Consider the following 16,136-nt stretch of genomic DNA (forward strand, 5'->3'; position numbering starts at 1 on the left):
TGGAGGACTACAGCCTGTGCTATGGCATTTGGGAGGCTCAACTACAACTGTCGCCCTCTGTTCAAACAGTAACCCTCTAGGATTTTTCTTCCCCTTCCCTCCTCTGCTCGCCTCACCTGTCTGAGCCAGCCGTTGAATGAATGGCCTCCCTTTCTTTTCCAATCTCTCTGTGTTGCTAACAATAGAGCTTTGGGAATTACTCACTATAACCACCACATCGGATGTGCTCTGTTCTTCTTTATCTGGCCCTCCACCCTGCTGTCTTTACCAATTACATGTGTAGCCTTTCCACAGGTCAAACAGTAGTTTGCTGAGCAGCCATGTCATGTTCCCAAGGTCTGTGTGTGTGTGTGTGTGTGTGTGTGTGTGTGTGTGTGTGTAAAGACTTATAATTATAGCTACCCTTCAATTATTTTAATTAATATTCAAATTGGACGAGGCCGACGGGAGAAACAAAACTCATTTAATATACTGCAGCAATTTTGAACGCCCTGCCTGTGGGCCTTATCGCCCTGGTAACCCAAGTCTGAGCTGCTTCCCGTCTCTCAATTAAAACAAAACAAAAAACTTTCAGGCTGTTGCTGGGTCCTTCCAGTGAGAGTGAATGTTGTGGCGGATTGGATGCAGTGGGTGGATGGGGAGGGCGGTTGTGGAGGAGGAGGAGGTGGGGGGGGGGGGGGGGGGGATGAGAGACTCAAAGGGGTGCGAATGAGTGCCATTGCAATCCAGTGAGAGGTGGTGCTAAAAATACCGATTGACACATGCGCTCCGACTCACAAACAGGGTCACAGACAAACACACAAGCCAGTGACCAAAGAGGTCTCATGTATGCTCTACCATGCAGAAAAACACACATACAACACATCATTGTAACAATAGAATACACAAAACCGCCACTGACAGTGAAACTGGATCATCAAAAACTGAATTCCTCTCAGTTTGCATTGGCAGTGCTTTTTGTTTTGGACAGCTCCATGTCAAACAGAGAGCAGGCCCTTTCCACACTCAAATACAAGTGCACTGAGCAAACAAACCCAGCTGCCATGATGTGACCCTCTGCAGGAGGAATATGGGAAAGCTGCTCTGTACACATTGTGTTGAATACCTTCGTTTGCCAAGCGATGACCAGCTGCTTTTTGTTGGTGTTCTTTGTGCTCCGTTTAAAGAGTCATTATCACAAAATATAGGTGTGGTGTTTACCTGGGCGAGTTCTTCTTTTTATACCCCCCAGTATACCTTTCTACTTTCTGTACATCTGGCCTGACAGAGAAAGATTTGAACTGAAGGCCCCTGAAACGCAGGTTTGTGCCTGTAGATGTAACCAGCACTTTGCCAACAAAAACCTCATTCAAATCCTCAAAGTTTTCAGAATCTTTTCAAAATGATATTCAGTGGTTGAAGAACCACTGAATATCATTTTCACTTCAGCAGAAGTACCAATAAAACATTATAAATATACTCCATTTCAAGTACAAATTCTCAAACATGAGTACAGAAGCCAGACTAACCCTGTTAGTGATTACTCATTATCTATGACATTATTAGATTATTATAAGATAAGATAAACTGTAAAAAATAAAATATAAAACATAATTGAAGACAGTATGAATGGTTCATTATTGCACCTATGAAATAGGAATATGAAATGTTGATATTGCAAAGAATATGGATATCACAGAGTGTTTTGATAACTGATGCAACAGTGTGCAAGAAGTATTTCACTAACAAGGACCACGGCAATAACAACATGAGTTTCGAGAGGTTTATTGCGTGATGGAATGATTGTTAGATTTAGGAAGCGGAAGGGGTCGAGGGAGAGGGATGAAGGGGTAGGGGATGGAGGGGTGGGTGGATGGAGGGTAGGAATAGGGGCAGATGGATGAAGGGATGTAAGAGTGTAGGGGAGAAGAAACGAGGAGGGTAGAGAAGGTCGTAGAACGAAGGGTTGGGCGAGCGATGGGGGACCGTTGGTGTCTGATGGCTGGCGGGAACTGGGGAAATGGAGACTGTAGAGTGGGGGCCGTCTCTTTTGGAAGCTCTGGTGGTGCAGAGTCCCCCGTTGTTCCTGGAAACCTGCAAGAGAGCGAGAGAGAGAGAGAGAGAGAGAGAGAGAGAGACAGAAAATAGACAGAAAATAGACAAAAACGGGGTTGGGGGGAGGGATGTGAAAGCAGAGTCGAAGAGGAAGTGAACAGGTTCGTGGTGCTTAAATACTTTGTGCAGATTAAATGACCTGTGTTCGGGGCGTGGTCCATGTTCCTGAACTAACTTTATAAAACTATAGGTGTGGTGTTCACCTGCGAGTTCTTCTTTTTATACCCCCCAGTATACATTTCTACTTTCTGTACAGCTGGCCTGACAGAGAAAGATTTGAACTGAAGGCCTGTAGATGTAACCAGCACTTTGCCAACAAAAATGATATTCAGTGGTTGAAGAACCACTCAAATCATTTTCACTTCAGTAAAAGTACCAATGACACATTCTAAACATACTCTTTTACAAGTAAAAATACTCAAATATGAGTACAGAAGCCAGAGTAAAAGGAGTTAGTGATTTCTCATTATTTGACATTATTAGATTATTGTAAGATAAGATAAGATAAACTGTAAAAAATAAAATATAAAACATAATTGAAGACAGTATGAATGGTTGACTTCATATATGGTGTTATATATTGATAACTGATGCAACAGTGTGCAAGAAGTAGTTACTGTCGTAGCTGGTCGAGGTTAGCCAGCGACTAACGATATATACTGTAGTTGTTTCCAACCTGGTGGTCTCGCCCCTCCAAAGGGTCACCAGATAAAAATAAGGGGCCATGAGATGATGGATGGAGTTAGAAAGATTCATTTTTAAAACTTTGCCCCAATGTTTTTTATTTTGTTAAATGATGGAGAATATAACCTCTTTGGGTGTTGAGCAGTTATTTATCGTGAAGATTTAGTATAGATGGGAAATCTTTATTTCACTCTCTTTGGTGGAACTGCCATTGTGATAAGGAGACCCTTTAGTAAGAGGTCACATGCCAAAAAATTAACAAAAGTTATATTTTATAAGCTTTTGTGAAATCTTAATCTGAAAAGTAACCAGTAACTATAAAAAGTTTAGTAAAAACACAACATTGATATCAAGAAAATATGTTTCGGTCAAATGTAAGGACATAAAATGGAAATTCAACCAATGTGCTAGTACCTCAAAAGTGTACGTATAGTATGTGAGTACATTTACTTCGTTACTTTCCACCACTGTAGATTGATTGCAGAGGAAACCAACATGAGAAGAGAAGGCTGAAGCCTCGTCGCCCCCCACGGCGCTGCTGGAGTACCGGGACGCTGACTGGAGGGACAACTGCCCAGGTTGTAAATCAGTGAATGTGTATGAGTGTGTGTGTGTGTGTGTGTGTGTGTGTGTGTGTGTGTGTGTGTGTGTGTGTGTGTGTGTGTGTGTGTGTGTGTGGTGGAAAGTGTGTGACTCTGCAAACATAGCAGAATAAGGATTTCTAGCGCAGCTTCACATACTTCTCAGGGTCCAAACTCCAGGAACACTTGTAGAGTCAACAACAACCCTGCAGGTTTGAAAGCTGATCTGTGATCTGTGCACGCAACAGAGGTCAACCCTCATCAGTGGTGGAAACTCACTGAGTAACTTTACTCGAGCACTGTTCTTAATTTGACTTCTGATTCAGTTTTTTGACACGTAACACTTCTGCTCCACTACATTTCAGAAGGAAATATTGTACTTTTTACTACATTTATCAGCTGGAGTTACAGGTTTATTTTATTATCGGACAAAAAACACGTACTAGAACAAACCGTCACCTCTAAACTTCTCAGATCGAATTATCGAATGTAATAAAACTAAAATTGCCATTCCCATTGATCATCTCATGACCCCTTCAGGTTTATTTTGTGACCCTCTGGAAGGTCTTAACCCTCCGTTTGGGAAGCACTGGACTAAACTACCTTTATATTTAGTTTGAACGAGCTCCACATCAACCAGCTGCAGCAGTAAAATAGTGCCTAAATGCATTGTTCCACGAATGTTAACAATCCAATAATGTTATGTAATATATCAGTCACAGGGGACATTTTACTGCCAAATGAGCGCTTTTACTTTTGACAGTTAATTTAGATGATAACTTTCCCTTCCACTGCTGACGCTCATGATAGTGTGTGATCCCCTCTTTTCTAATGGTTATAAAACCGCTTGTGCTTGTAAAACATGCTGCACATTCACACGATTAACACCACAAATGAGAAGCCTGTGTACAATCATTTTGCTGCACCTGACTATTAACTGTAGCAGAGACTCATAATAAAGCTGGTTTTGATAGCCCTCTAGTGACCACAGAGGTGTACCTGCTAGCTGACATTTAGAACTATAATTTACTAAAGTGAGACATACTGCAGTTTGGTTGTCCCTATAAGGCCAGCTGGGACATTTGATCTTAGCCTTTGTCTTTAAAGGAAACGCGTATACACTGATGGCTGTTGTTGTTCTCCCTCATGATGATTGCTTTTTGCAAATTCCCACTCACGCTCTCGCTCTCACCTGCACGTGTGTGTGTCTACAGTGCCCAGGGGACCATATAAAACCAGACTAATACATTTTCCTGCTCTGCTTATGCTCATGCTCTCATATGAAATGAATTCCCCCCCCCCACCAGTCTCACCCACATGTTGGGTAGGGGGTCACATAAGGAGCAGGAATGGGGCAAATAAAAGAGGGGGTGAAGGGATAGAGGACCAGAGTCCCCACAACAGCCTGACTGTGTCATGACTAAGCTTTCCAAGAAGGAATAAAAGATCATATTCAAACCACACGGGCATTTTTTGCCTGACCAATGCTTGGCAGCTAGGACATTCAACATAGCAGAATTTAATTAACAGTTCTGAAATGAATGGTGTCGTGCTCCAGTAAATCTGAGGTCTTTGTCTGGCTGTAATTACTGCCATACAGGTTTGAGGGCCACAACATAGTTAGAGCTCTAGCTGGGGAAATTAAGCAGCTCATGGCTCCGGCTGCGAATCTGAAACAATTCCAGATGATTCCTCTCTTCCCTCCTCTGAGTTTATCTAGTCAGCGAAAAGCAACTGTGAGTACCACACAAGTTGGCACTGAATCCAAATGATGTGGGATGAGAGGGGTCTCCACCCACTTCCATCCCGTAAATAATGGTTGTGGCAGTCCTCAGTGGTGATTATCATCAAACCGTCTCAGCTCGCTCATGAATGGTGCCCAATGGATCGCGATAAACATAATGAGATAATAGCTGCAGCCAGATTTACTCTGACAAGAGGATGGGATTGGCATCAAGAGTGTGAATAATTGGACAAACACTGTCAGTAGACATCCCATACTGACAATGACAGACAATACTCAAATGAGTCATAAATCTCAAGGGCATTTTTAACACGACTTTGGAAATAACTTTATTGGAAGCTGGGAGAGGTGATATATTGAATCCATATGCTTTACAGTTAAGAAAAGCAGTGGCGCAGTGAACACATCCTGTTTCATTAAAAGTAGTCATGTAAGACAAACAGTGGAATGAAAAGGAAAATTGGAAGTGCTTTGATGAACACATATGATTATAATCAAAGCAAACACGCAATGTTTCCCACTGCAGCATCTTTTCAAGAGATTCTCCCTTTTTGCTCTGCCTCAAACAAATCACATGCAGTGTGTTTCAAACTGCTTATAACACAATATGTGTTATAAGCATGTGAAAACTTTCTATTTGGCATTCAGGTTGTGTAATTAGTCTGACAAAGCTCATCCAAACACGTCTACGCTGTCCACTTTCATCACGTATCTCCAAACTTTCGTCACAACATTTAAGGGAAAAGTTCTCTTTAATTATGCACATTTGAGTTGGCATCGTGTCTTTTTTTCATAAAACAAAGACATTTAAAGAACATTCCCTGACAACATATTAAATAATCAACTTGCATCATCTGAAACAGGTTACAAGCAAAGGCCTTCAAGAAATATTTAAACAAAATACAGAAACAGCCACAGACAACGATATGGTTTGGATGAATTTTCTTTTATTGCAGAGAGCAGTCAAGTCATCATTAGGTGTACTAGGAATGAAATGAGGAATGCAGCAAATAGCCTGAAAACACCTCAAGCCTTCACACTCCAGACGCCGTCAGTTTCAATATTTCCAACAAAAAACATTTCCCATCAACACAACTAAAAGTCTGTTGTGCTCCTAACAGCACGGTAGCGTCGAGTGTCTGCCTTACACTGTACCAATGGAAGAGATGACTGCGAGGGGCTGCAGTGTGACGTATTACACAGTAACACAGCACTGTGCTGGAGAGTTCCCTCAGTGAATACATGAATGAGGTTCAACAGCAGCACGTGATAATACAGCACTCAGGATTGCAGCGGGGGGGCCGTCACACAGAGAGTGAGACACCGGTCAAACAGCAAAACTGTCAAATGCATCTAGTACACAACGGAAAATGTGATGAAAACATGGCATTGACGAGCACAGAGAAGCGTCTGCAGCGTGTCTCGACAGCATCAAAAGATCAGACGTTGAAGTTGACCCTTCTCAAAGGGTTAGTTACCGACGACACCGATGGGAGTGCGTAATGACGTTTGTAAAGGCAGATGGAAGCAAAGATGACTTCTCTCTCGTTCTGTGTGGTGAAAGCAGAGAGTCGGGTGAAAAGAGCCACAGGACTCATATCTGCATGGTAAATATAGAAGCACACTTTACTCACTAATTAACACGTTAAATCTTGTTTTTTTTTATGTATATAAAACCACACTGAGGGTTTCTAGGTCTGTCCTGGACTATTTATTGGCCCGGGCTGTAACCTTCTGGAGTTTTAAAACCACGTGTCATTTTACGCTTTTTCTGTACAGCTTAAACAAATAAGATAATAAAATGGTAATTCGTGATCTTTAGCGGCCCTGGTCGGCGGGTTTTTCTGCCTTTGGACATCGATGAGCTAGCTGGTTCCTCCTGTTTCCAGTCTTTGTGCTGAGCTAAGCTTTTGTCCATAACTTCATATTTACCGGACGGATACAAGAGTGGCGTCCATCTTGTCATCCAACTCTCGGGTAGAATGGGGATTTCCCAAAATGTCCCAACTATTCCTGTCATTGATTGTTAAGCAGTCTCGGTTTGATCAAACCCACTGTACTGCCACCAACAGATAATATTGCTGAATGAGTGTACCTAAAAATCCTGTAGCTCTCCATGAGCATCTAAGGATAATATCTGTAGTACCGGTAGTTAAAACACTACGAGTTAAGTTCCCCCCCCCCCCCCCCCCTCACATGTTTTGAAATTTCCAGCTGACTGTGTAGAACCACACCAAATAAAATATCACTCTCTGATACAGTATTATCTAAATCAAAACCAAGTTCAGATAAATGAACCTCTAAGAGAGCCGTAATACTGGTAACTGCAAAGCCGTGTGTGTAGAATGTTGGTTTTATTGGTTCCACTTTCATGGCCTAAAATCCATCATGTTCCATCATCCTTTCTTGAACTTTGGCATCTCAGCTGTAAAGCCACTTGTAAATAAAGAGATTGAAAACCAGTCGATTGATTATTCCAGACTGAGGGAAGTTACTTTGTCCACTTGCTTCTGAGAGCTGCATGCAAAAAAAGAAAAATGAAACCAAACCAAACCGATTCCTAGAAGAAACACGAAAGAACAAGCTTCCTGGATGAACAAGCTGAGCAGAGGCACAGCATGGGAACATGAATATGCTCTGAATATTATAGGGAGAGGGAAACAGGGTGAAATAATTAGAATCGATAATGTCAATGTACAGAGACGGTCATGACATGAGGAGTGGAGATGCAAGAAAACAATGTTGTTTTTTAGGGATTTAGGGGGAAAAAGGAATGAAAAATGCACGGGGATAAACGGGGAGGAGTCAGGGAAGAGGAACAACTTATGTCTCCCTGCTCGTCTCTCCCTCCGTTATCACTCGCACTCATTTTCACGAAGAACATTGTACATGTTGACAGTGAAACCAGACGGCTTATCTTCCTTCTGTCTCGGATGTCCTAAGCTCTCGTCTTCATCGTCTCCATCCTCATCATCATCTGCGTCCCGGTCTCTCTCTTCCTCTGGCTCGGTGCTGGACTCTCCGTCGTCATCGTCCCCCCCCGCTCCGTCCTCCTCTGTCGCCCTCCCTTGCAGAGCCACGATCTCTGGCAAGTCTGGGTGATTTTCCCAGTGCTCTGTAGACCAAAAATAAATAAAAATGAATTCCACTCACCTGCCGTTTTAACCTTTCAAATACACTTGAAGCGGAAATGATGAGTCCTGGAAGAGCCTCTTTTACCCCTCAAGCAGCTGTAACCAGGTGGTCTTAGGCAGAGGCACAATCTGCCATCGATTGCCAACCGCAGGAGACTGTTAGCTGCACGGTAGACGTCGTTGCGAGCTGCTTTTGCTGTCTTATAGCCTCTCCTCTCCGCCCATGCTAAAGAATGCAAAGACAGAAGGAAGAGAGAGACATGACAGGTGTTAGTGACAGTACAACACATCATGGTATTGGCCATAATTAAAAACGTACAAGTCTGGTGATTTTCCTGTTTCCTAAAGCCAACAAATCTCACGCATCCCTTGCTTGAAGTGGGGATTGGCTTTTTACTCGTGAAATGAATCGATAATGGGCCATGACTTGAGGGTCATTTAGGGAGATTGTCTATTTGCCTCTCAGTGTTTTAGTGTACTGTGGTAGTAGTGAAGCAGCAGAGTAGCTGTGCACATACTGTATGATTCTTAAAGCTACATCACACGATGGGTGTCCCTGAGAATAGACTTACCATCACACACATCCCAGGCAGTCCAGCCGAGCTCTCTGGACTCCTCGTTTCTCTGATGGGGTTTGATGTCCATTAAACTGGGATGTTTGAGTTTCAGCACAGAGAGGAAAGGGGTCCTAGTGCACAAATAGCCAACTGAGCTGTAGGGCTCCTGCAGCTGAGACACTGGGTAGATGCCTGCCAGAATCTAAGAAAATGGCATAGACAGTTTAAAAAAAACGTATTAGTTTCTATTGGGAATAAACAGGAAAGTAAACTCAAAGAATCTGCTTTCAAGTACACACAAGTGAGACTGTACCTGCAACTGTTTATTGACGAGGGAGGGAAACACCAGCCCAGGGCAGTCACAGAGTTTGACTGTCGGGGTGAGGTAGTAGGTCTGGAAGTACTTGGTGTGGCCGGGGGTTCGGGACACGCTCACTACCTTCCTCGCCACCAGGCTGTTTAGAACAGAAGACTTACCAACATTTGGAAAGCCTGCAGGAAAAGAAGAATGGATGGGTTATGGTTCAGTCTTTAAGATCTACAAATGATGTCCCTGTGTGCAGATGTGGTTTTCTGATGCAAGCCTGACGTTGTCCAGGGGCACGGAGAGAAAGGCGCTGTATGAGTTGATGCAATTATCTTCGTAAAGTAAAAAAAAAAAAAAAAAAGGTAAGATCTTGAAAAAATATCACAGTTGAGATTTTTTTTGAGATTGGAACAGTTTAAAGAAACGTTCTATGAATCTGGCTACAGGGTTCAATCAGATGTATACCTATGCAGCCCAGTGTGAGAACCCCGTCCTTGTACAGCTCCTGGGAGGGGCTGCCCATGTCCATCGCTCTGTCACTCTGATGCTCCATCAGCACCGACTCGGCTCCTTCATCGGGCCGCTCCCCATCCAGTCGCTCAGCAACAGCATCGCTCTTAATTTTCTGCTCCCAGCTGGATAGGTCAACTTCAAAAACAAGAGGTAACACTTACAGGATCAGCACAGATGTGACAATGCAAAGAGTCAAATTCACAGAGTGGACAACAACAGCTGAGGCATCGGAGTATTACGAGTAAGACAGACGCCCACCTCTCCCTGCTGTGATCTGCTGACAGGCCTTCAGGATATCTATAGGACCTCCAGCGTGACTCCAGTCAGCCTTCTTCCTCATCCTCTTCTTCTGGAGCACTACAAGCCAGCAGACAGACGAATGGTTATTCTCATCGCAACGAGAGCCAGTCGGGTTATTCTGGTGATATTGCACTCAAATAAATTCACTGAGTAGCAGGTATTCAATTTCAGTGTCTGTGTGATGTTATCTTTTCCGTGTGTCACTCAGCCCTCTTCCCATCCCACCACTTTCTACCCTCCCCCTACTCCCCCTCTCCTCACCTGTGCTGTAGGGCTGTCCAGGGTGGGAGGTGAAGCAGACTATGTGCAGGTGGGGGAACTGGGAGGTCAGGTAGTGTTTCCAGGCGATCACCAGCGGAGGAGGACACAGGTCGGTTTTGTTCAACACCAGGATCACCTGCTTCTGGAGATCTCCTGTGATGTAGTGGTATAGGGTCGGAGGGAACTGCAGCACCTGGGTGGTTTAAATGAAGACGAACTCTTAATAAAATAGAAATTGTGGCATAATCAACACATAAACCCCATAAATCATATACTTATTAATAGGAACAAGACGAGTTGTGCTGTTTTTAACTTCATGCTAATACTGGAAACTCTTTAAAGAGAAAGTGAATCCACTTCACAAACTATATCTGGCTTGAAAGTTGGAATAAATATCTCAGGAGCTGATGCCTGACAGTTAAAAACAAATAACTGGGTTTAATTTGAACTTGGAATCAAATCTAATTACATCTAAATGCTTGGACCTAGTCATATTTCAGTATGTGTTTGAAGTACAAGTATCAGATGGGATCATTTTCTTTATTTGCTTCCAAATTTGCTATGTTCAGTCATAACACAGTCTTTAAAGCTCTCCATCTTGTCAATATTATTTGTATTTTGTCTCGACAATTCCCGACATACAGCACCATACATGTGTCCTGTCAGTGTTAAAATAAGGTCTGCTATGATGTGAACAGTTATTCTATTAGACCAAATTAGTAAACAAAGACATAATATATTTAAAAATGTGTGTGTCAGCTAAATAAACTGATAAATAATAAAAAACCATGTCAGAAATTCAGATGGATGTCGACAGTGTCTCCATCTAGTGGTCTGATCCTTCACCTACCGGGTGCCTCATGTCCACGATGAGCAGGATGATGTCGGACATCTCCAACACTCTCCAAAGCTGCCTCCACGTCTAAAATAACAAATGAGAAAATGAGTGGGAAATAAGACTAGGTTTAATATTGTAAACAAAAGAAAGAAAAGTCTATGAATTCACAATCCCTGTTCTTATTCAGCCGATTTTACGCAAATGAAAACATAGTTGCGATTGCCATTTTCCAATTATCCAATAAATCCCCTTAAATCCTACACACTGGTCCTTTAAGATAATATTCCTCATTCTGTTGAATTAAATGTTTTTATACTGTAGAATTTCTATCCACTCAAACAGGCATCACTTTGATCCTCCACTTAAAAGGCCATCATCTCTAGATTACCGGGAGTCACTTATGATACCACCAGCAGCTCCAGCCTGGCTTCTGCCTCCTGAGCTCCGCCCACGCTTTGAAATGAAATCATCTGCAGGGTCTTTTGATTTTGTTACCATTTTCACAACCTGAGCAATATCACAGCGTGTAAGGTACGATGGTACTTTGTCCCCAGTGGAAAATACCAGACGACACGCACAGGCATGTAATACAATTCTTACAGATCGCCACATGATCCAAATTGACCACAGTGAAATTCAGTCCATGGTACGTCCTGGAATGATATGCCGGATAACAGCCTCAGCGGTTTTGTGTTTATGACAAGCGGCGAAGCAAGTGTGCTGGATGATCATCGGTTTACAGGCCACTCACAAACAAGCAGGATTACCTCATGCTGTTTTCTGTTGTCAAAGGGTTTAACGGGATTCATAAATATTCAGTCTACACAGGAAAGGTGCTGACAGTCTGAGCTTTCAAACCCCCGTATAATACAAATGGTTCCATGGCTGCTTGCTAACCCTACCACTCTCAGCTGAGGAAAACAATTACTACTGAGGGCAAAGAGGGTCAAAAGCAAGTGAATACACTAGAAAACCTTAATAATGGGTGATTTAACACAGTAAATAGAGGGAATTCTGACTTACTAAATGAGTTGAGATGAGCATTCATCATGCACCACATCAAACAAACTGAAAATGAATTTATAGTCCAGCCCTGGCACTGTTGGTTAAAATAAAAGGCTCTAAAGCGTGTATCTCTTTACCTCCAGATTGTGCTCAAAGTGGCTGAGAGAGCCAGCTGGGTTTTTGGCGTGCATGTCGTCCAGGTAGTCTCTGTATGACTTCTCCTCTTTCCGAAGCAGGCTCTCTCGTGTCATCTCATAACTCCAGGACGGCCGATGTGGGAAACCAAGACCTGGCGGTGAATAATTGAATTAAGCTTGTCAAGCAGTGACCCACTCCATTAACCTACTCAGCTCATCTGTGTCGGCTTATTTTGAGACAGTCATGTGGAAAGCATTATAACAACAAACAGGCAGACCTTTCTCTGAGGGGTAGATGTCGTTGATGTTGATCTCAAGCTCTTTTTCTGAGATTGGCTGCAGCACCTTCTCCATGGCCAACTTCTTCCCCTTTTCCACGTCCTCTTTACTCTCTCTCTCAAAATGCAGTCGAAACCTGGATAGGGGAGGGGGGTCAATAAGGCTTGCCTAGCATTGCGTTGCTATATCTACGGATTGATGATTTAAATTATTTTCAAAACATTGACAAGTGCGATGTTTTCTACTGTCAAATTAGAGCACAAACGAAAGCCTTTTCTAAACAAATATAAACAGAAATACAGTGAATGTTTCTCTTCTTATCCTCTGACTAGGGGTGTAACGGTTCACAAAATTCACGGTTCGGTACGATACAGTGGAGCCACGGTTCGGTACGTTTCAGTACAGTAGAAAACTATAAATGCCAGAGAAATGTACTTGATTTTAAAATATATTTATTCATTACAACTAACATCATGAAGTTATTCTTTGACTTTGAACAATGATGGAACTATACCTGAGTGACCCATCTTCTGGGGTGTCTTCTTAGCAACACATAAGCATAAAAAACAAAGACTGCTCCTTAATGTTATGTAGTATTGTTACTTACATCTTGCTTACATATTGTATTGTTACTTACATCTTGCGAAAGAGATTTTTTATCTCAATGGGACTACCTGGTTAAATAAAGGTTTAAAAAAAAAAAGAGAAAAAAAAAGTTTTTTAATTTATTTTTTTTCCAAACGTATTCGGTTCGTCATGCGTACCGAACCGTGAGCCTCGTACCGAACGGTTCAATACGAATACGCGTACCGTTACACCCCTACCTCTGACATATTGCTCCAATTAATTATCATAGAATAGCCACTTTATTATTGATTCAAGCATCATACTGCTGCTCCAGGAAATGCCAGAAGCAATTACATTATTTAATAAGAGTGAAACAGAGAGTATTAGTGATGATGATGATAAAAATAACTCACCTGTTGGGGTCATATCTACCTTCTCTGGCGGAGGGCTGCTGATTTATTCTCCTAACATCGGTGGTCTCACTGTCTGAGGTGTCCGACTGTCTCCCTGCTCCTCGCTCCAGACTGGCATTGCGGCTGCTCGGCCCTGAACCCGTGTCACCTAGAAGTCGGGGAGCAAAGATCAGAGATCACAGACAATCATAGACCTACTTTTCCCACATATAGTTGTCCGTTACAGATCACAACATGCTCCTAAATAGCCACGTCCCAATCCAGGACATTTAGCATCCTCACATGGCTAAATGCTGACAACTTACGTCGTGATTAACTGCAAAAATGTTTTCATCACAGAAAATAACAAAGAAATAAACTTTTCTGTCATTTTACTGCCCTGATCACTGGCTCTACAATGGCCTCCTGCACTGATGAAGATATTTTAGGTTGTTTGACCTACTTATGCACAGTGTGGAATGACTTCATACTTATAGTTATTTTAAATTTAAAAAAGTTCCAAATCTTAAGTGATTGCATCTCTAAAACTGAGTGTTAACACTAAAAGAGTGGCCTTGCGTTACAAGTCACGGTGTAACTGAACTAAGAAAGACCTCTTGACCTTTTCAAAGCGCTAGTATGATATAATCGTTCCGCAATTCGCCCGCGTTGACAGTCACACAAACACGTGTTTTGGGAATAAAACGACGTCCTGTGCTTGAAAATCTTTGAGCCAACATGTGACGACAATTGCTCTCTTAGTGACAGCACCTCACCCAACGGACTCTTTTAATGTGGAACTTGTACAGTTAAAGGCTAAATGAAAACAAATGATTATGCAAGTGTTGACGCTTCTCTAACAAAAAGCGAAAGCATGTGCTATTCTGTTGTACTACCGTGACGTTACACTCAAATCCGAAGGGCAAGTTAAGTCACATCGCGTGTTATTACAGCTAACGTTAGCTAACAGAACACACGGGGGGTTATTTCACCGGCTAAGTGAGTGGTGTGATGCTCTACTTGTACATCTAGCTGAACCCATGACAGACACACAGACGCTGAACTACATTTAGCTGTGGAGCAAGAACCGTTAGCTCTCTGCTACAGCTAGCATGATGCTAACGGCAGATGCAGTTACCTCTCTTTCTATCCCGTTTGACTTGTAGTTGTTTCTTCTTCTGCTTGTTGCTAAATGGCTTTTTCCGGGGCATAGTTAGTGAGCTGGTTAATATATCTATGTACTGCTGTACGTATCGCTATCCGCAGCTTGTCACACAGCTTTTCTTCTTGACGTTATTTACATGGGTGAAGTTTCTCGACTCCTACACTTTTTCAGTGACGCCATATCCACTGCAGACCGCAGAGAATGGTGGACGAGACCACGTCTCAGTGTTTGCACACTGCCCCAGTTTTCCTCATTTTGACTTTATTTTGATGATCTTATTTAGAATTCACTTTTACCTCGAGTAAACCGCTTTACTCAAGAGTGTAACTATGTACATGTACCAAGAACATGTTGCCTAAACTGATATGAAACCCCCTCCTCTTGAATGGACCAGTCCACTTTTGTAAACACCTCACACATTTGCACATTCCAGCAGAGCAGACGTGCTTATATACCTGGATGCACAAGAGCGTCATTGACTAACCCTAGTATGCATAATACAAGCAGCATAGTGTTTGCCTCTCTGTTTTTCAGATGTTATATATCTCAAATGTCCTGTAAATACATATATAATACATACTGTTTCTTAACAAACAACAAATGCATTTTCATGTAATGAATGCAGAGCTGAAACAATGTGTCGACTAATTATTTCGAAAATTACAACAAATTTGATAATTTGTTTATTTCTCTCAGCCAAAATTGCAAAAATTAAATTTGTACCGTTTAAAATGTGGATATTTGATGTTGAATATTTGGGTTTGGCCTCCATTCTAAAAGGTCAACTTGGGCTTTAGAAAAATTGTTATGGTCATTTTATTTTCTAATATTTTATAGACCAAACTCAGAAAAAATAATTACAATATATTAGCAACAGCACTGTCCCCTCAAAGTCACTATGACATTAAACTGAAACAGAAACAAAACCCACCAATGAGAAACATATCAGAGGGTTTATTGTATTATAAGCTGAAAAAAAGACAAATTTCAGATGTGTCAATATGTCTATAAAGAAGTATTATAAACATTGTTATCGTGGAAGTATAATAGCAAGCGCACATCTGGATAACATTTCTTTTAGGACATACACACAAAGCAGTACAATAGGAATACATGATACATGAACTGGCTCATCACTCATGTGAAGGCCAGTGAATGAGTCTAAATAGGTTATATGGATTACCACATCCTTTAAAACACACAATCATACATTATAAACTGGTAGTATATACAGTATATCTATATATATATATATATATATACTTGATTGACATTTGTCTTTCCTCAACAGGAAATTAACTCTTTGTCCCTTTTAAGGTTAAAAAGAATGAATCGCGGGCATATATTTTACAACACAGTAGAGCTGATAACACTGATGAAAAAACTGAAAGTCTCTGCATGAAAGTATAAAAATTTACCTTCACAGTCGACCATCAATTTCATCAACAGAGACCCTAAACTGCTATGGTCAACGCTGTATTTGTTGGGAAGAGCAGGTGATAAAACAATAAAGAGAAGCACTTTGACTCTCTTCCTATCATAAAACCATCACTGTGATGGACTGAAACATACTTTATT

The 16,136-nt window shown here is 41.8% G+C and overlaps 1 protein-coding gene across 1 annotated transcript; it reads right to left on the reverse strand.

Moving 5' to 3' along the window:
- Nucleotides 1-6,038: 6,038 nt before the first annotated feature.
- Nucleotides 6,039-14,703, reverse strand: gnl1 (guanine nucleotide binding protein-like 1). Its single transcript, XM_079274612.1, has 12 exons — nucleotides 14,532-14,703; nucleotides 13,415-13,562; nucleotides 12,434-12,570; nucleotides 12,156-12,307; nucleotides 11,026-11,097; nucleotides 10,176-10,368; nucleotides 9,873-9,971; nucleotides 9,567-9,749; nucleotides 9,108-9,286; nucleotides 8,810-8,996; nucleotides 8,323-8,463; nucleotides 6,039-8,218 (listed from the first exon to the last, which is right to left on the reverse strand). The coding sequence occupies exons 1-12, from the start codon at nucleotides 14,602-14,604 to the stop codon at nucleotides 7,959-7,961; spliced, it is 1,824 nt and encodes a 607-aa protein (XP_079130738.1). The 5' UTR covers nucleotides 14,605-14,703; the 3' UTR covers nucleotides 6,039-7,958.
- Nucleotides 14,704-16,136: the final 1,433 nt, after the last annotated feature.

The sequence above is a fragment of the Melanostigma gelatinosum genome, assembly GCF_949748355.1.
Source record: "Melanostigma gelatinosum genome assembly, chromosome: 9".
Lineage (NCBI taxonomy): Eukaryota > Metazoa > Chordata > Actinopteri > Perciformes > Zoarcidae > Melanostigma > Melanostigma gelatinosum.